At 39.5% G+C, this 25,252-nt stretch overlaps 1 protein-coding gene across 4 annotated transcripts in view; it reads right to left on the reverse strand.

The window, feature by feature from the left end:
- Positions 1-5,097: 5,097 nt before the first annotated feature.
- Positions 5,098-25,252, reverse strand: part of kifap3a (kinesin-associated protein 3a) — a 202,386-nt gene continuing 182,231 nt past the window's right edge. For 3 of the 4 annotated variants that reach the window (XM_048602254.1, XM_048602255.1, XM_020527062.2), the window contains one exon: positions 5,101-5,906. In XM_048602254.1, the coding sequence (XP_048458211.1) occupies positions 5,798-5,906 (109 nt within the window). In that variant the 3' untranslated portion in view covers positions 5,101-5,797. Of the gene's footprint in view, positions 5,907-25,252 lie in introns of all 4 variants that reach the window. The other variant, XM_048602252.1, reaches the window with a different exon arrangement.

A 25,252-nucleotide genomic window follows, 5' to 3' on the forward strand; every position in this document is an offset into this window, starting at 1 on the left:
ACAGGTGAACCCCTGTCAGATATGGAAAGTTTGTTTTGGGCCTTGAATGGAGGCGAGAGGTGAGGTGTAGGGGCAGATATAGCACCTCCTGCAGTTGCAGGGAAAGGTGCCGGGTGTGGTGGGGTCAGTGGCGAGTGTGGAGTGGACGAGGGAGTTGCAGAGTGAGTGGTCCCTAAGAAAGGCAGAGACGGGTGGGGAGGGAAATATCTCTTTGGTCGTGGGGTCTGATTGCAGGTGGTGGAAGTGGTGGAGAATGATACGCTGGATGCAGAGGTTGGTGGGGTGGTACGTAAGGACCGGGGGACTCTGTCTTTATTGTTGTTGGGGGGAGGGGGGTTTGAGGGCAGAGGTGTGGAAAATGCAAGAGATGCAGTTGAGAGCATTTTTGATCACCCCACCCTTCCCAGTGACCAATCCCCACTACCCCCTACCTGCATCCATCTATCACCATTCCACCCACCTTCCCCCAGCCACACCCCTTATCCCTCTATTTATTTCCCAGCTCCCTTCACCCTCCCCAGTTCTGATGAAGGGTTCCAACATGAAACGTACATTTTCCTGTTCTTCTGATGCTGCCTGACCTGCTGTGTTCCTCCAGCTCCACACCATGTTTGCTAAAACTATTGCTTGTTAAGCTATGGTTTTTTTCCTGTCAACCTTTAGTTCCAGTTTGTTTGGCTCAAATCTGTTCTTGCCCCATTGTATTCCACTCTGCCAGTTTAATACTTTTATTCTGGATTGACTGATTGTCATTTTCCATCATAATCCTAAATCTTATGATGCATGGAATATTGTATCCCAGATGGGTCATTTCATCGACCTGGCCCACCTTACTCCCAAGAACCTGATCTAGGACTGCTGTTGGAAATTCTCCTAAATACAACCTAAAAATATTTGTCCCTCACTGCCCATTTCACTATCTCTATCCCAGTTGATACATGAGTAATTAAAAGCCACTATCACAATTACTCTATGTTTTCACATCTCTGTAATTTCCTTGCTGATTTGTGTATCTCTATACCCTTTCCATTAGATGGTGGTCTGTATATTACACTGAGTAATTAATTATATGCTTCTTATGCCTTAGCTCTAGCCAATCGCCTGTCTTTGAACCTCAAACATCATCTTTCTCCTTAACCAAAAACACCACTTGGCCTCGTCTTCTTTCCCAACTTTTCTGAACTTTTAAAACCTAGATCTGCCCTTCCTTAAGCCATGTCTCTGTTACTCTCACGTCATAATCCCACAAAGCAATCTGTTCCAGTAATTTTTCTCCAATTTACTTTGTGCCTTTACTTATATGCAGTGTAGCCTTGATTTATACTTCATGACTTTTTCCCTTATTTCAAGTCCACCTATTAACTTAATAGCCTCTATTTTAGTCCTACCTGCCTCTCGTAGTGTTGTGTCCATTCTGGGATTAGTTTCTAATATTTCTAACCTGGTTCCCACACCTCTGTTGAGTTTGTGTAAAACCTCTCCAACAATACTGACAAAATGCTCAAGGAACTCAGTTCTGAACCTATTCAGATGTAATCTTTCCAGAGCTGGACCCAGTGTCCCAGGAATCTAAAGCTTTCCCTTATGCATCATCTTAGCAGCTGTGTATCGTCCTATCTTTCTATTTCTGTACTCACTTGCACAAAGCACTAGAGATGACCTATTTAGAGCTGTAAGTTGCTAATTTTCCACCTAGCTCCCTAAATTCTAACTGCAGGACCACATCCAACTTCCTACCTATGTCATTAATACCAAGGAGGACCATGACCTCTAGAAGTTTGCCCACCCTGTGCAGCTATTCTGTAATATCCCTGACTCTAGCATTACAGATGCACGAAAACATCCTGGAGTCATGTTGATGGGTACAGAAACACTTGTCTGTTCCCCTAAAGAATCCATTTCAGTACTACCTTTCCACTGTTGTTCCTTGCCCCTTGGTGCCACAACATCAGATTCAACACCAAGAACATGGTTTATAGAGCTGTGGTGGTTCCGATCCTCCTACATGGCTCCGAGATGTGGACTGTCTATAGCAGATATCTCCAGGCACTGCAGCAGTACCACCAACGTTCCCTGTGCAATATCTTGCAAATCCGCTGGGAAGAAAGATGTACCACCACGAGTGTCCTCGACCAGGCCATCATTCCCAGCATCGAGGCACTGACCACCTTTGATTGGCTCTGATGGGCTGGGCACGTCATCTGCATGGCCAACACGAGACTCCCCAAGCAGGTGCTCTAAGCTCCCAGCTTCGAAACGGCAGGCAAGCCCCAGGTGGATAGAGGAAGTGCTTCAGTGATACCCTCAAGGCCTCACTGGTGAAATGCAGCATTTCCACAGACACCTGAAAATCAATGGCCCAAGACCATTCAAAATAGTGGAGGCAGCATCTGGGAAAGCATCGAGCACTGAGACTTGCCGTCTGGAAAATTTGGAAGCCAGACAAAAACAGCGAAAGGAGCATGCTGCCATGCCAACGCTCCACTTACCCTTCCTGCGACCGCCTTCTGTCAAGCGTAACACAGCCTGCAGAAGCTGCAGTCTGTACGGCCACCCACAGAGTCACCCGAGAGTGGAAGAGTCATCCTCGTCTGTGAGGAACCAATGATGATGGTGGTGCTACGGGATTGGCTCTTGCTCCACAACTCCAAGCATCCATCATCCTCACTGATAACCAGAGTGAGATCTCTGCAGGATTCCTGCAATCTGTTTCTCTTAGACTGCCTGGCAGTATCCTGTTCCATAATTGCCTGCTTGTCCCTAACCTGCAGTGTGATCACCTCCCTAATTATGCTGTGCACGTAGCTCTCTCCCTGATGGATACACCTCAACGTCAGTCATTGCTTGAGCTCTGAAACCCAGAACTCAAGTTTGTGCAGCTGATGACACTTGCCACACACGGGCCAATTTGGATCACCACAGCAACATTCCACGATGGGCATTCCGTTTGGCTGAGCTATCCTGGTGTATCTTAAGTGTAAACTTTTAAATCACTTTACTTAAGTATCAGTTACTTTTACACACTTTAACCTCACACAAGTACTATTAACTGTAAACTGGAGATTAGTAGTAAGTTCTTACTTAGAACTCTTCCTCTCAAATTCCATCCTGTCTCTACAAGTTCTTATTTTCTGCTGTTAGTGTAGAAATTACCTTTTTCCAGAATTATTGGAGGCCACAACTACTCAATAACTAATCAAGTCTTCACTTTCTTGTTATGTAACTCAGACTTTTCTCAAACTAAGGGTGAGGAGCTCAGGGCAGCATCCCCCCAACAGGTCCAACTCTCTTGACCCAGATAGCAAGTGAAAGACACTGAACCTAAGTCTCTCTGAATCCAACAGCCCTAGAACATGCTCCACCACATAAGTCTGACTCCTCTCGCCCAGAACATAAATTGCCCCCATTTTTCCCTTGGTATTTTTATGGTACAAATTTAGAAACCACTCTTGAAGACTTCCTTTCAAGCACAGATTATACATCACAGCAGAGGCATTAAGATCAAGGGTATTGAGGGGAGGCGATGGCCTAGTGGTGTTGACGCTGGACTATTAATCCAGAGACCCAGATAATGTTCTGGGGACTTGAGTTCGAATCCCGCCACAGCAGATGATGGAATTTCATTTCAATAAAATATCTGGAATTAGGAGTCGAATGATGACCGTGAATCCATTGTCAATTGTCGGAAAAACCCATCTGGTTCACTAATGCCCTTCAGGGAAGGAAACTGCCATCCTTACCTGGTCTGGCCTACATGTGACTCCAGACCCACAACAATGCGGTTGACTCTGAACTGCCCTGTGCGCAATTAGGGATGGGCAATAAATGCTGGTCCAGCCAGCGACGCGCTCGTCCTGTGAATGAACAAAAAAAAAATTACTGTCAAATAAGTGTGCACTTTCTCCATATCTAGTTTACTTTCTTATGGCTTTTTGCTTACGAGACTCTGCTCTTCCACTGCATTTGGTTGAAAAAAATCCTCCTTCTGAATTCATGCCTTTTGGAACTCAACTAGTCATGTCTACATCTTCCTGGTGTCCACAATTCTAGGCCCAATTTTGCTTTCTTCAGAACTCTATTGGAGATCTGCTTTCACCAAGCACACTATTTCCTGAAACTCTTAATACATTTACAAATCTTGTAGAAAATGTTTTACATCCTTTACAGATGGGTGAATGTTGGATAAGATGATTAAGAGGAATGTTGGTGTGTTCTGGCTTCAACCTGCAGTCAAAAATGTATGATCCAAGTCATATTTCTTGCACTCTTAAGTTGCGCATGTAATTGGCATCTGTTAAAATTGGCAAAGCTTGGATCGACTTTCTCCTACAGAACTAGTAATTGGCTGGCTACATCTGTTTACTCTATAACATAGAAAATTTTGAACTTACAATGTTTAGATTATGAATTCTCCATCATTAAAACAAAACAATGTGCTTCGACATAATATTATCTAATAATAATAACGAATTAAATAAAGCCTGTTTAACATAATTCATCCTAGGCCAACAATGCCCCTTTGATACTTAAATTTAATAAGTGCAGTGATTAGAATCTAGCAGTCCTGAGACTGATGGATCAAAATTCATTGAAAGGTTCTGAAATGTGGTAAAGAATTCAATGAGTGTCTATCCACAATGAGAAACATCTAGCACCTCCTCCAAAGGCGCATTCTGTGAAGACTGTAGGAATATAACTATTTCTTGAAAATTCCATAGCAAAGAAACAAGCTTTGGGAGAGGAAGGAAAAGATTGAGGGGAAAAAGATCAGCTGGACCTTCAAGCCTATAATAGTGGCTGCAATGGTATAACTCAAACTTATGCTGAGATGTGAGAAACCATGAAATTGCAAGTGACAACGAAACAAATATCTTAAACAGCCTGCTTTGAGGGACTGCCCAATGGAAGACTTTGCAACCAGTTAGGTGAAAGGAGACTCACTTTTTATAAACTTTGTTCATTATTATTCATTTATTGACTTCTGTATAGCGAGGATTAATGCTGCTTTTGTTTTCATCTAATTTATAAATTATATTTTCCAGCAAATCCTCCACTGAGAAAACAGCTCTGGTAATGGAACAATTAACACAAATAAACATTTTGGTTGTGCATATTTTGAGTTCTCATTTATTAATTCACTATGTTCAGTTAATGTAAAACAAATACAACACATATGATACTGTCGAAGCTGTGCCAAATCTATTTAAAATTCACATTTGTTCATAAGCCACAATAATGGCAATATAAATTGAAACAAGCTTCAAGTACATGGAACGAAAGAAATGCATCAACCAGCAAGAAATATAATTCGCGTTATTTAGAGCTAACTAGGTGGCTGTGCAATTACATAACCATTTGAATAACAGTATAAATAGCATGGACTACTGTATCCAGTGTCGTAAATAGCTTTAAAGATAAAAATCTAATGTAAAAAATATTAGGATAGGAAGCATTTTATCAGATTAACTCAAGACCCTATAGATTAAGCAGCCAATTTATTAGCTTTAGGTAGATACTTATTGAAGACTAGTCTTTGTAAATCAGATCCTGTACTCCAGAATCTTCAGAATTATTCAGCTGTCCAAAAGAATAGACAGAAACCATATGATGCATTAGAACAACACACATATTTTCCATTACATCAGGGCACTGGTCATTACATAAAAACAAAAACCCTGAAACTCTATAGATCACAAGTTAGCAATGGCAACATGCAACACTGACAAGGGTTCAGAAAACATTACAGATTCAATTATATACAAAATATTTCAGAAACAATAAATATTTCTTGACAGGCTTATCTGCTTCCGAATGAATACAGGTAAGGATCATCCGGGCGATAACCATAAGCAGTGACAGGGCGCCCCGGAAAGTTAACTGCCTGGCCGAATCCTTCAATTGCCATACTGAAAGCAGGGAAATTAAAAACATAAATAAGTAAAAAGACAAGGTGTAAGATTTTAGGTTCAGCATTATTCAGGTACAAGTAATTAATACAAAATATTCATTTCTTAAAAATTTAACTTAAAATAATTCAGATCTGATAATGCATGTGAAACCAACACGTTTTCAGCATTTAGTTTTAAAAAAGTGTATCACTTCAGACGTAATGAATTTCTTTCAAAACAAGTGACCGAATATGACAGTTTCTGCACAGTCTGATTCTATAAAGCAATGGCATTTAATTCATTTTTAATGGTATTGATAAAGAAAAGGACACGTTGCTCTTCTAGGACAAATATAAATTTGAGCCAGTGAAACATGAAAGTGGAACCTAGGTTTAGAACCTAATTCAAACAACAGCACCTCAGCCAAGCATTACTCTGCAAGGAGAGGGGCTCAACTCTGATACCAGTGAGAGTCCTGTGCAGGATTAATAACAATGTGAAGGTAACAGTGGAAGATTAACTACATCATGACATCCAATCTACCACACAAATTATTAGGTCTGTAGACATCTACCTTTCAACAGGTCATATAAACAGTTTCATGATCAATAAATCAACTGTCAAGCCGATCTCCGGAGGATGAATAATAAAAACATTTCAGTGTTTAAGCATCTGGTGCAGATATGTGGATAAGACAATTAAAGATAGTAAACATTACAATTACAAAAAAATGTTCGTTAATAATCATTCTCATTCAGAACAAACACTACATATCAGTATTTATATGACTTGCATAAAAAATAAAAACCATAAAAACATGTTCACTTCATCTACAGACACTTTTATGCTGTTGCATGCTACAGGTTTTACAATACTATTCACCCTGGACTTAGGCTCCAATCCAGAACAACTCGATTACAGTTTAGCTTTTTTGATAGGTTATTTAAATAAGGCCATAAAGTAACTCAATTTGGTAGAAATGTTTATTTCAGACAAATCCATAGTTAAAATAAAGTACCATTGCTGGAAATTAAGAACATAGAACAATATAGCACAGAAATAGGTCCTTTGGCCCACACTGTCTACGTCAACGATGACACCATTTAAACTAATCCTATCTGCCAGCATAGGTCCATATCCCTCTATTCCCTGCCTGTTCACATGTCTAAATGCCTCTTAAATATTGCTATCATAGGGGCGGTACGATAGCTCAGTGGTTAGCATTACTGCCTCTCAGCGTCAGGAAACCAGATTCAATTCCGGCCTCGGGCAAATGTCTGTGTGGCACGTGCTTATTCTGTGGTGCTCCGGTTTCCTCCCACAGGCAAACATGTGCAGGTTAGGTGGATTGGCCATGCTAAATTGCCCCGAATGTCCAGGGATGTGTAGGCTAGGTGAGTTAGCCATGGGAAATGCAGAGATAAGGCAGGTGGCCGAATCGGGGTGGCATGTGCTTCGGAGGGTCAGTGAAGACTTGTTGGGCCAAATGGCCTGTTTGCACACTCTAGGGATTCTACGGATTGTATCTGCTTCTAACACCTCCCTGGCAGCGTGTTCTAGCCATCTACCGCCCTCTGTGTAAAAGGCTTGCTTCACACATCTCCTTAAAACTTATGCCCCCTCTTATTTGAAATTTTCACTTTGGGAACGAGACTCCAACTATTCACCCTATCCATGCCTCATGTAATTTTTTGTAGTTTTATCAGATTGCCCCTCAGCCTGACATGTTCTAGCTAAAACAATCCAACTATGACGTCAAGTTGCTCACCCTCCTCTTTCAGAATATCCTGTGCCCACTCCGAGACATCCTTCTCCCTGGCACCAGTGAGGCCACACAGCACCCTGACATATTGCTCGTGGCCACAGAAGTGTCCATGCCCCTGATTATACAGTCCTCTACTGCTACGGCTCACATACACTTCGATTCTCCCTGCTGCACAACACAGCCAATCATGGTACCACTGATCTAGCTGCTGCTGTTGCTTTCCCCTGAGAGTACAATTTGAGCAAACAAAGAACATGACAGTCAGATTACACTGTTGGGCATTACTCCAAAAACAAGAGATGCGCATCTGATCTTATGCTTTCTAATCTTTTACTTAAAGTGTTACATTTACTTTAGGTATTCCATGCACTTACTTAAGAACCTATGCTTAAGGGGGTATTCTCTAAGAGTTGAAAGAAATGTAAAAATAATTATCCTGCACAGTGAATTCAATACCTGACATTTAAATAAAATCTTGTAGAAATCCAAGTAGCGAGGTTAGATTTTCTCCATGCTGATGAGGACATTACTCTTCTAAAAATTATTGCACCAGCAATAAAAGTCAGGTGAGATATTTAATTCAAAGTAATTAAATAGAAACAATGATTTGGTTGATTTTGCAAGGAAATTAGGTCTCAAGTAAGTGATATAAATCAGCCACTGGACAGATTTATGCATGGCACAACAGCTCATCATGGTTTACAACAGAGATGTCAAACCTTTTAAATTTAGGGGCCAGATGCATGGCAAATTGTATGTGAATCAGTCACAGGTTACGTAAAAAATGCAAGGCCCACGCTTAAATAGAGACATCCTCATATGTAAAAAGGGAAAACTCTCAAGGAAAAGAAAAAAAATCGCCTCTTGACAAAAGTAAAATGTCATTGCTGGAAACCTGAAATATAAATAAAGTGCTGGAGAAACACAGCAAGTATGACAGTATCTGTGGAAAGAAATACAGGAACTAATTTGTAAAATTCTGTCAAGTTTTTTCGTCAAACCGAAGTAAATTCACTTTGGTCAGCAGAAAAAAGGGGGATAAACCCCTGAAATTCTGATTAACACTGTCGCAAATCTTTTAATGACTTTCACCGCTAGAGATCATCAGCTTAGCTTGCTTTCAATGAGAAGTTTATAGCTTTTTGAGTAGAATTAGACATGGTTAAGACTGTTTCTCTTGCAGATTATGGAGCTTCTAGGCATTTCAAATTATTAATTATTTCATATCACTAAATCCTGAACTCAAGTTCTGTTGAATACTCGGCAAATGGCCAATATTTTACAACTGACTTTGATAATATTCTTACAAGGAGGCATCTAAGGAATATGACACCAAAATGAGTAAAGGTAAGTTTAGATTTTCATGATCTAATTGAACAATGAAACAAGTGAATGGCCTTACAGTTTCCTCCATTTTAAAAAAACCCTTTTATTTTCCCCTTTTCACAAGTCCCTTGGTTGACCAAGATGTTTTTCTATTCTTCTGTGAAAAGAGATGTAAAGTGACTGTTTCTCTACTATTTCCTTCTTCCCACTTGCAATGGGTCCGCTTCTATCCTAGTTCTTTTTTCCCCCTTTTCACATTCCCAAATAAACTTCTACTGTTTGCCTTTAGTTCCTCACTAGTTTGCATTCATATTATCTTTTCCCTTTCTTAATCAGGTGCTTGGTCCTCTTTTGTTGTAATCCTCACATTAACCAACTTCTCTGCATCGTTATATGCCACTTCTTTTGATCAAATGCAACCTTTAACTTATTTTATGCATCTTTCCCTTTGTGTTTGTGCCTTAAAAGAAAGTATACTTATTGTATATAATACAGCATTTCTGTAAATACTGGCCATTGCCTGCCTACCACCCAATCTTTTAGTTTGTTTTCTCAATCCAACAAAACTAATCTACCCCTCATACCTTCAGATTTAAAACCCTAGTTTCAAAATGAACTATATCGCACTCAAAGTTTTTGCAAAATTCCATCATATTATGTTCAGTATAAGTAATTCCTTTACAGAAAGGTTATTAATTAGTCCTTTCTCATTGTACAATACTAAATCCAAAATTGCCCGAGTCTAGTCAGTTCCCCAACACACTCCAGGAATTTATTCTCCACAGCATTAGTGCCAATTTTGTTCACCCAATCTCCCCCTTATCACCCATCATAACTGTCTTACCCACATTAGATGCTTCTCTAATTTTCTGGTTTAAACCATGCACATTATCAACACATTCTGGTGGTCTATAAACAATCCCTTCCAATGTTTGCTGCCTTTTATTGTTTCTTAGTTCCACTCAAATTAATTCAGTATCTCAAAATTGGAACACATCCATCAAAGATCCCTTCTTAAGTTCCTTATTAAAATAAGAGTGCTCCACTACCTCCTTTTCCTGTTTGCCTCTTCCTGGAATAAAAAATATCCTTGGAAATTCAATTCACAATCTTAAATTATACGTATTGACCTCAAATTGCACAGTCAAATCTGTAACGTTTTTGCAAATTATGCGTGCATCCAAATTTGGTGCCTTTAATTCTAAATACACACTAGTGAAACTCCCTGCAGGGATGTTTATTCCAATCTTGCCAAGATGAAGCCCACCTATCTTCTATAGGACCCACCTAGTCCAGAATCAGTCCCAATACCACTTCTTTAGAAATTCTCCAGCCACATGTTCAAATGCCCAATTCTATATTCACTAGCAAGTGGGGTTGAAAGTATTCCTGAAATTACTTCTTTAAGGATACTGCTTTCAATTCGTTTCCTAACTCCTTGGCTGCTTGCAGGATCTCATCCCCCTACCTATGTCATTAGTACAGACATTGTGAGACATAGTGGCTGCAGGACACCCTGCTAATAAAGGGTGGACAATGACTATTTCTATACCATCAATTGTGATTTATATTTCTATTCTAATAGCTTTGAATTTCAACTAAGCAACAAATTATTATTTAGAATCCAAATGTAGCCAATTACTTCATTTTACAAATTTAAGCAAACATGCAAATTGCAGGAACGTGACAAGAGAATGGAGCAAAATAGTCTTCAGAAAGACTAGTCAGTCTAGACATGGTGTCCAATAACAGTCACATACTCTGCAACGTTCTTGCCTTGGATGGCTCTACTAGGAGCAAGGAGCTCCTGATGACATCACTTAAGCACCTTGCTAGCACATAAACCTCTCCACCATGTCAAGGATGAGGGGGGCATAGTGGTGATGTTAGAGAAAGTGTATCCAAAACGTCAAGGTCAAAACAGGTAATGGAACACAGCGTCTCACTGGCTGCAAAGGTGGAAGAATCCTACAGCAAGATGTCTGCAGTCATTGTGGATGGAAATCTGGATGGAAATATGCGTGGACAATGGTGGCGACCCATGGTCACAATGTTAAACAAAGCCATGTGCAGACTTCTACAAAGGTCATTATGCAAAGTCTTATGATGATGAAAGATTGACGATTGGGACAGGGCTGAGAACCTGTGTCCCTGGTCAAAGTCTGGACAAAATGACAGATGTGCAATGGTTGTTGGATCCCTGTGTTTGTGTCTTTGAGAAGTTGCATGTGAGATTGCATAGTCCTCTTGAGGATATCCTTTGTTCATCAAAAGAGATAGTGGTACACATCCTTCCACAGAGATGTAGGGAAGGGCCTGGAAATCTTGCCCTAAACATAAGCCGACTCACTTTCTCCTTGCTGGGCCACCACAACCAACAGGAACACTATCTTTGTGGTCAGGAAAGAATACCTTAAATTTTTGCAATTTGGAATGTTACAATACTCAATAATCTCAAGGCTGATTGTTCCAAAAAAAGAACTGCAATTGAGAGCTTACAAGACCACAAGTTGACATCACTGCCCTCAGTGAGACCTGTCTTACTGGAAAGAGGTACATATAGGGACAAGGGCGGGCACATCTTTCATTGGAAAGACTGGAAGCAACCCTCATGTCCACAGAGTTGGTTTTGACATACCAAACAGGTTTTTTAAAATGTACTGCCAGAACTCCCCAATTGCATAACTGAAAAGTTATACCTAAAACTCAACCATAATCAATAATCAGCACTTATACCTCAACTTAGACGCCAATAAAAATATTACTGAAATTCCCTTGCTATCCCAAAAGAGGAAAAGATAATTCTTCTGGAAACTTTAATGCTAGGCATGGTCTTGACATTAACATCCAGAAAGAAAATCACTGGGCATGATAGCAGAGGAAAAGCCAATGTAAATAGTGTCCTTCTGCAGACAAAGTGTTTTCAGCAATGGCTTTGTTAGAATACACACTCTTTTCCCAGAAAGAAATTACAAAAATACATTCAGGCATTCTAGATACAAGCATGGACCTCCTGGCATGTCATTTTCTGGGACAATTAGTGCTGGGCAAACAATACTGGCCTATCCAGCATCAGCTGCATCCTATAAACAAATAATTGTTTGATCAAAGATCTAAATGATGTCTGTATCACTCAAACCATATGGGATCAAATTTTTCAAATCAGTAACGATCAAGCACCTAACACCAAGACATCACAAAATCAAATGTCCAAGAGGAAGAACAGCAGCCCTAAAGCAGCCTGACCAAAGGGAGAGATTCCAAGTGCAGCTCAAAAGCAACTTGGAAAATCTTCTTACAACCAACTCAATTTCAGAACAGTGGGATTAAATAAAGTCAATAACACGAGACTCCTTGGTTCATACCATTAGATTTGAACATTGTCTTTATTAAACAAGTTTGATGATGGCGACAGTGGTTAATTATGTGACTTCCTGGGCCAAACATGAGCTGCTTCGTTGCTTAGTAGAAGAGCCAAAAGTCACAAGTCAAAAAGGCAACATTCCAACAGCTCATGCCTAATGACTAAAATCAAATCTGGAACAGATCCTCCTCCTTCTTAGATATCCCTTGGAACCAAGGATGATTTTCTTGGTGTGGGGATCCTGTGGTAACTAAATACTTCAGCACATGGCGCCAAATGTGTGGTAGGTGGTGTTGAAGAAGTGAGTGGGTGATATGCTTGCAGTTTCACACAGGTCTTCCACTTGAACCTGTCAAGAGATGCTCAAAATGATTGCTCCCTTACAGATTCTTCTTCACTTTGGTGATGGAGATGATTTTCTGCGAGCAGCCAGATTTATGGTAGATGCGAGATAATCCTTCCCAGTTGAGAATCAAAGACCTTTGTGAAGTCGAAGAAAGCCACGTACAAAGGATGATGCTGCTCTCCACATTTTTCTTGAACTTTTCTTCCTGTGAAGAACATGTCCACTGTGTATTTGGATGTATGGGTTCTGACTCTGGTAGCAACACTTCAGTCACAGAAAGGAGGCAATTGAGGAGGACATTTGCAATGACCTTCCCTATGGTGGACAACAGGGATACCCCTCTCGTTATCCCAAGCAGTCTTATTTTCTTTCTTTAAGTTGATCATAGCTAAGTCAGAGATTCCATGGCATGCTCTCTCTTTCAAGATTTATTTCTTATTCAGTACAGAAAACAAACAATTGTGGGAATCAGAGTGGGTCGGGCAGCATCTATAGAGAGAACAAGTGAACATTTTAATTTTAGATGACTATCAGAACTATCTAGACTCAAAATGTTAGCTTGCTCTCTTACTGTGGATGCTGTCAGACCCGCTGCGATTTCCAGTAATTTTTGGTTTCAATAGAGATTCCAGCATCTGCAGTAATTTGCTCCTACCTTATTTTTGTTCAATCATGGGCAGCATTAATTGGTCACTTTTAAGGGCAGTCAACAATCAATAACATTGTTGGGGGTCTGAATTCACATCTAAACCAGATGGGGTAAAAATCTATGGTTTGAGAATAACTCCCCACTTGATATTAACTCTGCACCAAATTTGCAAGCTATTTTCATTCACTTAAATTCCACATACAGGAAATTTGGCCTTCTCTTGAACGTCGCCAAAACAAAAGCCAAACCTGGTCAGTCAAATATTCAAATCACCCATATATGTCGAAGGAGACACTCAGGAAATGTTGTGCACCTTCCAAAGTTTGATAGCTATCCATTTCAAAAGGCTAATTCTGACAAGGAGATCCAACACTGGATCAGTTGTGCCAGTTTAGCCTTGTACAAAATACACCAGCAAATATTTGACAGCAAAGACCACTGCAAGGCAACAGAAGTCCCATAGAGTTGTTTTCACTCCATTACTGAATGGATCTGGACCGTGTATCAGATATGCAAGGGCACTAAACAAATTCCATAAGCAATGTGACTGCTGCATTCTCCAAACAGGAAGACTATCAAACAAAAGTCAGCATCATTCATGAAGCTAGCTCCTCAAGCATCTTGGCACAATTCCTATAAAATGCACAATGAGGGACTGGATTCCATGTCCAGGCAGCCAAAAAAAGTCTCTCTCTCATTGGGTCTTGTTTGTAAAATCTGCTTGTCATAAATAGTGACTCTTATAAAATACAGAAACCTGGTCAGAGCTTTCTGTCAATCTAGGTCTAGGAAGACTGGTAAATTGGGGAATTCTGTGTACTTACTTTGTGACTACTTTGGGAATAGTGGAGCTTGATCTCTGGCGAACTACTTCAGTGAGGCATGACATCAGTAGTTGTACAGACAGGAGGAGCAGCAGTGCAATAAGTAACAAAAGCCAATGCCATCTCAGAGGCCTTTATGGGTCCCCATAAGTTGTAACTGCATTTTTAATGATGTATTTAGATCTTTCAAAGGTAAGATAATTGCTACAGCAACACAAACAGGAGTTGGGCTTTGTGACCATGTGGATATTGCAACACACCTGACAATAACAGGAATTTCCCAGTCTGTTTAAAACATCGACAATTACCTGGCATCCGGATTCCTCAAAAAAAGGTCCAAGTCTTGAGTTAGAATCAGAAGTGACAGAGGGTTCCAATTCACTTACCTAGATATTTACCCAACAAATGTCAGAAAGATTAAAACCAGTTCTAACTCAGTAATTGTATAATTGACCCCTCCAATTCACCACAGACCCAGTCAAATCACTGCTACATCCTCACCCACCTGACCTGGCTTGTCACAATCCCTGACATATTCTCCTCACACATCCCCATCCATCTGGAAACCTCCTCCATCCACCAACTCCATTCCTTGACCAGACCCCAGCTCCCACCACCACCAAATCCTATCCAAACCACGATAATTCTTCCTTGCAACCTAACTTGTATCCCACCAGACCCATCTTGCCCACTAACTTTCTACCCTTACCCAGACACTCACTTGCCTGCTATGCTATCCACCCACCCTATCCAGGTGACACACTTCTTTTTTACCCACTTACTTCACCCCTTCCCCCCCCTTTATGTTACTTGCCTAAACTAAATCATTTTTATTTAATAAGTGAAACTAATTACATAGAATTATTAAATGACAATATTAATGTTTGTAAGAAAAAATACATTTACGAGTTATTAACAATAACATTAAATATGAACAGATTCAGAAAAACGGTGCAGAACTTTGATTCAACTTATCTATGAGTTTAAAGCTCTATGCTGTCCACTGCTGCCGTAAGGGGTGCTCCCAGCTCCTCTGGCATTATGGCAGCTTAGCTTTCCCTGCATTGCAACCGAGATTTCAGGGAGATCAGCATCAGACTACCAGCCGTTAAAAAGCATGCGCAGGTGAGTGGGTACTTTTCCCATGTGATTGGTCTTAGAAGTTCTGGGCCAATTACAGCTGAAGAAACCATTTGGCCAAGGAAAATTGATTTCATGTTTGTGGAATGCCAAATAATTTCATTTCGTAATAAATACTGTTACTGATAAAGCAGAGATTCTCTGTAGCTGGGACCAGAATGAACTTGTGTCAGGAAAGGTGATATCTACGCCTCACAGCTGGATCTTGGTGTGAAGCATTCAAGGTCAACAACAGCTAACTGCAATATCTGGACCAATGCTTCCTAAGCCAATAAGCTTTAAAAAAATAGCATATAAAACCTATTTGTTTTGACCTTACATAAAAATTAGAACAAATGATGTCTCTCTGTTTATTTCCTTGAAAGATGAGAAGTTCTGAGAGGCCCTAAAGTCATTAGAGAGGCATCAACAGACATGAGGTACAAAAGATTGGAAAGAGACAAATGTGGTGCTTATATCCAACACAGACACGGCCAACTTTAGAACCATGAGTTATAGTCTTATTCATCAGGGGTGGGTTATCTCAAAGTGTAATGCTGAGATCGCTACTGTTCTTAATTTACAAAACTGAGTCATACAAATTCTTTAATCTTAACAATGGCAGATCAGAGACATATATCTGCATAATACTTTCAAAGCCTGAACTGACACATCCAACCAATGTGGAGTGGCCAATTTAAGTCAAAAGGATGCTGGACTGCACAGCCAAATCTGAATACAAGTCAGCGACGTAATGATCACATTTCATATTGTTCTGGTCAAGTTTGAGTGTTTCATCCAGTTCTAGTCAATGTGAAAGGGAAACATTAAACTTTTGGAGAATGTGCTTTAAAAAAAAAGTGGTGGACCAAAGACATATTATTGCAGTTCACTTACTGTCCACTTGATGGTGCTTAATGTATAGGAGTTGTGAAAGTAATTCATAACATGCAGTATGCAAATGAAAATAAATAAGTAATCCCAATATTACATTGGTAGACATCTGCAAAGTTCTAAAACGATGAATGTGAAATATACCAAACACTAATTTTTTTTGGATTTTAACCAATGTTAATGAATGGAAAGAATATTATTAACTTAAGCCATCTAATATGGATGAGCAATAATATTAAAGACAAATGAAGTAAAATTGATCTCCTGTGATTACGAGGTGCAAAGTAAAGATAAAATCTAATTCACTAATTCTGAGAAATAATATTTGAAAAACTTATTTCTTCTCTCTATCCCATCAAACAAAACAATAAAATCAGATATCTAAATTGAGACATTGCATCTGATTTTAACACTGCTCAAGCTGATGGGTTTGGAAAGAGTTAAAATCTCACTCTCAATGAATTATCATTGAGACAGTTAACAGAACTGATATTTTATAGTCTGTAAAGTTTAAATCTAATATAGATTGAAGAAATGGAACTGTACTTACACTAGGTCATCAGTAAAATAACATTTTGTTATAGGACTAGAGAAAAGGCATTTCTAGCTAATTTGTCCAATTTCATCAAAGGACCTACACAGCCTCACAGCTAAGCCTACAAGGGAAGGGTTGAATTTGTTCTCCCCAGCAGACAGTAATTGAGCAAACTCCAGAAACCATCTTTTAATTTTAAATCGGCACTGTGTAGATGACTTGCTTCTGGTCATAGCTGTACAAAGTCAGTCAGTTCCAAAGAGAATGTGTCTTTCTTTTAAATTGTGTATCTGTTTTTTTCCTTGAAGGAAGTATCCAGCAGAGGTTGGGCAGCATTTTGTTTTATTCACTCATGGGTGGGCCAGCATTTATTGCTTATCCCCAATTACCCTTGAGAAGGTGGTATGTGCTGATTTCTGAAAGCACTGCAATCCATTTGGAATAAGAATACACATAATGCTGTTAGAGAGGGAGTTCCAGGATTTTGAATCAGCAATTGAAAAACGATATATTTACAAGTTAAGATGGTGAGTGATATGAAGGGGAACTTGAAGGTGGTGGTGTTCCCATGTACTTGCTGCCTTCATCCTTAAAGATGGTAATGATTAGGGGTTTGGAAATTGTTGTTAAGGATACGTAGTGAATTTCTGCAGTGCATCTTTAAATGGTACACACTGCTATTACTGAGTATTAGTGAATGTTTGTGGATGTGCTGTCAATTAAATGTGTTGTATTCATTCAGGCATGTGAGGAGCATTCCATCATCTTCTTGACTTGGGCAGGCTTTAAGTAATCAGGACAAGTTACTCTTTGCAGGATTCCTCATGTCTGACCTGCTGTAGTAGCCACAGTACTGATATGATTAGTCCAGTTCAGTTTCTGTTCAATGGTATGACCAGATGTTGATAGCGTGGGATTCAGTAATGATAATGCCATTGAATGTTAAAGGACGATGATCTAACTCTCTCTTATTGGAGATGGTCATTGCCTGGCACTTGTGTCACATGAATATCACTTGCCAGCTCAAATCTGGCTATTGTCCCGGTCTTGCTGCATTAGAACATGGACTGTTTCAGTATCTAAGGAATCACGAATGGTACAGAACTTTGTGCAATCATGGGCAAATATCCCTACTTGCCACACTTCGTCAAATGCGGCCTTGACATCAAGGACTGTCATTCTCATCTCACCTTAAATTCAACTCTTTAGACTATTCTTGATTCTTCTTTATTGTTGCTTCAAATAGGCATGAGAGCACCGCACAAAACTGTCCTATTCTAACAGTAAATTCACAATTTCAGATAAAGTTATTCCAGTAAGACGGCGGTGGTGTAGGGTGTCTGCTCCACCCATTCTTTTTCTTTTTTTTTTTCCTCCCTCTTTTCCTCCATTCTGTGGTTTTCTTTTCTGTCTTCTCCGACTCTCAGCCTCGGATACCTGGCCTCTGATGTGGGGTCGACAGCCTGGAGCAGAGAAGCCAGGGACCAGAGGTCCGGTGCGAAGTGGTAGCAGCAGCTCAGGATAGCGTGTGGCAGCAGCCAGCAGTCAGACCATGTGGAAGCCTCGTGCTGGTCTGCAATGGACAGCCCTTGGAGGGAGACTGCGATTGTAGAGGTGTTGCCCCAGTCGAAATATCATGCAAGATCTGTGAGAAACATTACCTAGACCAAGCTGGAAGAAAACTTACAATAAGGATACATGAATACCAATTAGCCACCAAGAGACAGGACCAGTTTTCACTGGTCTCAATACACGGACAAAGGAGGACACGAATTTGACTGGGACAACACATCCACTTATCGCACAAGCCAAACAGAGACAAGCCAGGGAACTTCTGGCATTCCAACCGGAACCATCAACAAACACATCGAACTGGACCCGATATACAAACCTCTAAGAAACATAACTGAAAGTAATGCCAACCACCCCAACAAACCGAGGCATATAAATAACAAGCAGGACAGAAAACCAACGCTTCAGCGGAGGTGCACTGACAATGTTACCTAGCAGGGTGACGAAACCTCTGTAACCAAACACACCAGCTCGGCGACCAAGTCTACAACCTCATCCACACCCCAAGTTACAAATCTTCTCAAAAACTTTAAAGACTAATCTGTCTTGGGCAGTTTTAAATAACATCAAGAAAAGTGCTAAACAATATCCTGGCCGGAGTCTACTTCTGTCCAAGAGTAAAAACCTCAACTCCCTGACATGAACATCCTCAGTTTAATAAACCATTTAAATTCAACTATTTTAGACCCACCAGGAGTGTCCTCATAGGAGTATTATAATGGAGAGAAGGAGAAGCAGAAACTATGGCTGAGTAGCCTTCAACTGATTCTTAAACGTGCCAAACGTGTTTTAAAAAAATAATATTTGAAAATAGATCAGTGTATTGAGTGAAGGTGGTACAGGCCGAATAACAGTAGGGTCGCAAATCTCTTATTGGAACATGGCCACTGTGTGATTCACGGTTCATAAGACATTGGAACAGAAGTGGACTATTCAACCTATTAAGTCAGCTTCGCCATTCAATGAGATCATGGCTGATCCGATAATGATCAAAATTATTTTCCTTCCTTGTCTCCATCAGCCTTGATTCCCTCATTGATTAAAAATCTGTCTCAAGCTTGGACATATCCAATGAGTCAGCCTTTATAGTGACACATTCCACAGATTCATTATCCTCAGAGGGAAAATAAATCCTGCCTCCTACACCAGCAACCTGAGGGATGATGTCCTGTTGCACCTCCATGCATTGCATCAATTATGTCTCAGTTGTTTTCCTAATCTCTACCTTAAATCTTTCCCCTGCTTAGGGACATACCAAATTAAAAAGCCCTCCTTTGAAGGGAGTGTACAAACTACTAACTGCAGCAAAGCTTTTATTAACAGGCACCGATGGGACCAGGAGTGTGTACCGATTGATTAAATATTCTGGTTGATCAAGTGGACCACACAATCAATGTAAAAACACACACTAAGTAATAGAAACTAATGTAGGGGGTATACATATCACAGTTATACTTTATTTACAGCATTAAGCGCTTAAATAATAATGCAACTTTGCCTTAAATAAAATTTAACAGCACAGACCCTCCTCACTTGCACCGTCAACTGACAGGTTCATACAGTGGTTCAGTGGTTAGCACTGCTGTCTCACAATACCAGAAACTCAAGTTCAATTCCACCCTCGGGCAATTGTCCGTGTAGAGTATGCACATTTTCCCCGTATCTGCGTGGGTTTCCTCCCACTGTCCAAAGATGTGCAGGTTAGTTGGATTGGCCATGGTAAATCGCCCAGTGTCCAGAGATATGCAAGCTAGGTGGATTAGCCATGGGAAATGCAGGGTTATAGGGTGGCTCTGGGCTGGAAGCTGCTCAGAGTGTTGGTGTGGACTCAATGGCCTGCTTCCATGCTGTAGGAATTCTATGATTAAAGGGAATGACAATCAAACAGACGTATTCTATGTTTCTGAGCTGTTTGCAACTTTTATCAATTTCCTGGAGGAAAGGGCACTTTCCCACTGTACTCAGATTCACTCACAACACAAAGCTCAGTGGCAAAGCAAGCTGCAAGGAAAATGGCTATGCAAACAGAGATTATTTGTGTAGATGGGCAAGAAAGTAGCAAATGGAGTATAATGCAGGGTAATGAGGGTAGGAAAATAGAAAAGCTAAAATCTTTTAAATGATGAGAAACTCAAACATTGGTGGTTCAGAGGCATCTAAGTTTTCTTGTACAAGAAAGACAAAGTTAACATGCAGCTACAGCAACCAATTAGGAAGGCAGATGGTACACAATTTTGTTTCCGGGGTAGGGGTTTGAGTGCTGGAAGTCTTGTTGTAATCATAAAACCTGGAGTGACAGCACATTTCGAATACCTGAACAGTTTGGTACCATATCTAAGGAAGAATATATGTGTTGGAAAGGCATGCAATGAAGGCTCACAATTTGATTCCTGGAATGAAAAAGTGTTGCTGAATGAGGTTAAGCAGAACCTGGAAATACAGCGGCGTTCAAAAGATTAATAAACAGTTTAACAATATGGAATTTTTAGATGGATTGATATGGAAGATAGAGAGGGGTTGCATCCTTTCCTGGCTGATGAGTCTGGAATTAGGAACTATTGTTTCAGGATATGAAATACACAGCTATTTCAAGACTGAGATAAACAGCAATGTTTTCACTTGGTCATGAATCTTTGAAATTCTGTACCCAAGAGAACTCAGTCATTAAATATATTCAAGTTGAAATTGATGGATTATTGAATACAAGGGAATCAGGAATATGGAGATCAGTGGAGCTGAGGTTGATGATCAATTACAATTTTACTATGCAGTGGAGCTGACTTGAAGGCATATTCCTTCTTCTTTCTGCTTCTCATTCTAATATTTAACTCTGAATGGAAAAATTAACAGAAGACTTAAAATTAAGGTGTTGGGCCAAGTCTCCATTTGGGGCAAACCAAAAGTGCAACAAGGTTAAGAAAACAATGAACATATTTCTGTGTATGTCTATAAAACAATGAAATTCATTGTTAGCTAAGTAGTCTACTTTCATTCCATCTTGACTAATATATTATGATTTTCTGTGCCAAATATAATCGAGGGGTATGGGTTAAACTCTAACTAGCATCCCAAAAACTAAGCCCACTCTGACTTGAAATGTATTGAAAACCAGCAAAATTCTGGATATGAAATATTCACCACCTGGCAGTTGCCCAACTGATCAATTAAATTATTTCCAGTCATCATATATAACTAGCTTTTTCAGTGCACAAACTTCTAATTTTCCAACAGGCTTGCCAATCCTGTCATTAAAAATTCCATTTGGCAAAGTGAAAGCCCTTTGGCTATACTTGTGGCTTAAGTGCTTGATCCTCAGTCCATAGAAGTTGACAGCTTTTCTTAAAATCAGCATCAAAATTGGAAATTGTTCAGCAATATCGGATATCAGATCAAGCCCTTTGTTAAAATTCACACTTGTTCATTCCATTTCAAAAGCTTGCCCAAGTAACATTCAGTAGTCAAGTTCCAGTTCCTGGAATGTTCATCATATAGCCGCTTTTTGTGCTGTTGCAAAATTTAAAATACTTAAGCTTCAAAAACTGGCAGGAGCTCTTTTACAGTCTATATAATTTTAGGTCAAAACTATTAATCTTTTTCCACTAGTGAGGTGCAAAGAGAGAAAGAAATCAAAATGAATGGCCTTTTGGTGAAAACAGGCCTCTCAATGTAGTTATCCTAAACAGTTCTTTTGAAGGAACCTGCAGTTTCAAAATATGCAAGTTAGATAATGCCAACAATACTATACTTCACCTTAACCAATGGAACTTCTGTTGTGTTCACACAATTTTCTGCCATGTTTCAGTTGATGCCTGAGGCATAACTAAACTATCAGTGGTGATATGGGGCATCTAGTAGCCTAAAACAGCAGGGGTGTTCTATTCCCAAACAGATGGCATGCTCACTGTAGATCCAAGTTTGCCTATAGCTCTGGCCAATTTGCAAACATGAAGGGGAGATATTCTACTGAAGTAAATAATTGCAGAGTTTACATAAGGACTGTTCCTACAAATGAGCAACCAATGATAATGCTCAGATCTGGGTGTTGAAAAAGATGATTAAATACATTAGGCAGAATTGCTGTTCTTCAAATAGGGCTTACTGTTAAATTGGAGCTCATAAAAATAGTGAAGGATCTCCTCCAACCACACACTATTTAAAAATGAAACATCCTTCAAGCTCTACTGTGATGAAACTGAGCTAAGTCAGTCCATATCAGCGCTTTTGTTTTCAGAGGCATATTACTGAACATGGGAAAGATCCAGTGTCTATTCCCAAATACTGTTACACATGGCTTTTATTTTTTCTTTCTGCTTGTTGTCTCCCTTTCGCTGCAAAGGGCGTTAACTCCTTGCAAGAATATTTTCTTTGGCTCATAATAATTGGTCATTATCAATGAATGATTCCAACAGGCAAGTTAGGCAAACCATGCAGAACGGAAGACCCAACCCTGATTCTGGCTTACCCGATGTCCTAAAACATGGGGCACATGCAGATTTTTTGCAAGAGTCAACTGATGTTGGCTGATATTCTGTTCCCCGAGGTTAGTGTAGTTTCCTAATTGCTGCTCCAATTAAGATCAACAAACTCAGCAAAAGTCAGATCTTAAACGCTTTTGATCTGTATAGATCACATGTTTAATAGCTGTACCATTATAATTTCTAAGCACCAGTTTTAACTCGCCTTTAGCCCTTAAATATCACAGTGACAGGGATTACTTTTTTAAAAAAAATATATCTTTTCTATTGCTTTAAGTACCGTCCTCTCTGGACTCTTCTAGGCATTTTAGAAATTCATATGAAAATCTTAATTCTATGTCCATTGTTAATACTTCGTTTTAAAACTGTACTGATACACCAAGGCAATCTGAGGAATAATTAAATGCACATAGCAAAATTAAACTTTGTTTTTGCAATTTCAGAATTACAGCTTATTTCAACTTTTTTTTTAAAAAAAAAAGTCATTCCTCAAATGAAAAATTACAAAGGAACCCAGTTATGACCAGTTAGGTCAATACTGAACCACAATTGGACTAATGACTGCATATAAAATAAGACTTTAAACAAAACCGGGTTTTGGCCATTGTAAGCTTGGTTTTCATTGCAGGAAGTTTCTGGCCCTTTACTCATTCACTAAACCATGCCTTTGATCTCTGGCTTGTCAGTTCTCAGGTTACAGTCTTTTCAAAATGCTGTAAATATCAAGTGGTTAGTTGGTAATTCTATTCATTTTTTTAAAAAAAATTCCTTTCAAATGAGCACATGCTGTTAAAGGACTCAACTGCCAGCTATATATTTCCTAAGGAAATGCAACTGCAATTCTTGAAGCATGAATTAGTTTAGCCTGCAAACTTAGAGAATTTGGGTCTGTTGCAAAAGAGCAAAATAATCTAATTTGCAAAGGCATGTTCACATCAGTTTATTATCCAGTGATAAGCAGTTATAGTACATCAAAAGTAGAACAATTTGGCAGCTGAATAGCATGACACTGGACTCTCAACTGGGGAACTGTTGATTCAAGAAGAACGTGGTAGCATTATACATGAAGTTTCTCATGATGAAAGTATAGAAGAAATGGTTCCAATTGAATTCTTAAAATTGGTGGACTTCGAATTACTTTTACAAAGAAAAGTTCATGTTCAAGAAATGGCTATGGCAAGGTTATCTACTGACCTCACGTGTTTTTGAAACTATTAATGCATTTTTGCAGAATATATTAAAAACATTTTCTGTTCAATGCCTCATAAAATTACCTAATCTTCAACAGCTACGGTTCCAACATATTTTAAAGTTTTGAGTGATTTGTTTCAAATTTACATAGATTGAATGTGCAATTTGGCGATTTTGTTTTTTTCTAGCCTAACCACATTTAGCGTCAATTTTTAAACAATGTCAGCATTCCATGCAGAAAGACTTCCTCTTAGAGTGAGAAACAAAGTCATAAAACTGTTTATAAAGATCAGGATTTTGTTACACATAACAGAAGAAATCTTGTAGTAAATGTTTACAAAACCAGACAAACCAGGAGAGGATATTTGTTGGCTTAAGACCATAAGAAAACAAGGAAAAGCTAGAAAAAACCCATCAAATCGAATCCTTTTAGAGACTATGTACAAACATTGTTTAACCTCTAACATAAAGTCAGCTGATCCCAAAAGTATCTACAAAATTTCAGAATATTTATCTATCCTCACACTGCCACAAAATAACTCCCCAATTCACTGCATAGGTTATTCTCCCAAGTTAACATCAACATTTAATAGGTCACTGTTCTTTTTCCTCAAAAGCACAACAGCATCATTTCCTGTGGTAAATTTAGTCTTCAAAAGTCCAAACCTATTCCAGTCATTTTCCCAATATACATCTATCCCAATTATTTCTGTGGAAATTATGTTCAGTAGTAAATTGAAGGTTAAATGGTGCATGCTCAAAATGCTGGGGAATCTTCTGAACCTTCCAAGCTGGTTAAAATTTGTATTTTAGGTTTAGGAAGAAAGCTGAATATTACGTACAGACCATGCCTAACTGGTGCAGATGTTGGCTTTTGGAATTCCTGGCTGGTAAGCAAAGCAAGCAAGGATTCATAAAATAGACAAATGTGTGTGACTAAAGGAGAGCGTTTCTGTCCAGATATTTTCCATGGTTTAACAGCTGAGACCGCTTCAATAAGCAAGCTCTCACAGCTTATGGTCCATTGTATGTCTTCAAGTGACTCCTACCCAGGAGTTGGAGTAAGCCTAGAGTTGGAGTAAGCAGTAGGCATAGTCATGCGACATTCCTCAACTTCCTCCAATGACTTTGAACTGATTTCCCGTTTGGGCAAGACAGGCCAGGAATACTTTACGAACTCTGATAGGAACAAAGCCTACTTAAAGTTTACACTTCAAAAACAACTATCAGACACAAGAGATAGTAGGAACTGCAGATGCTGGAGAATCCGAGACAACAAGGTGCAGAGCTGGATGAACACAGCA

Source organism: Rhincodon typus, chromosome 10, assembly GCF_021869965.1.
Source record: "Rhincodon typus isolate 14 chromosome 10, sRhiTyp1.1, whole genome shotgun sequence".
Lineage (NCBI taxonomy): Eukaryota > Metazoa > Chordata > Chondrichthyes > Orectolobiformes > Rhincodontidae > Rhincodon > Rhincodon typus.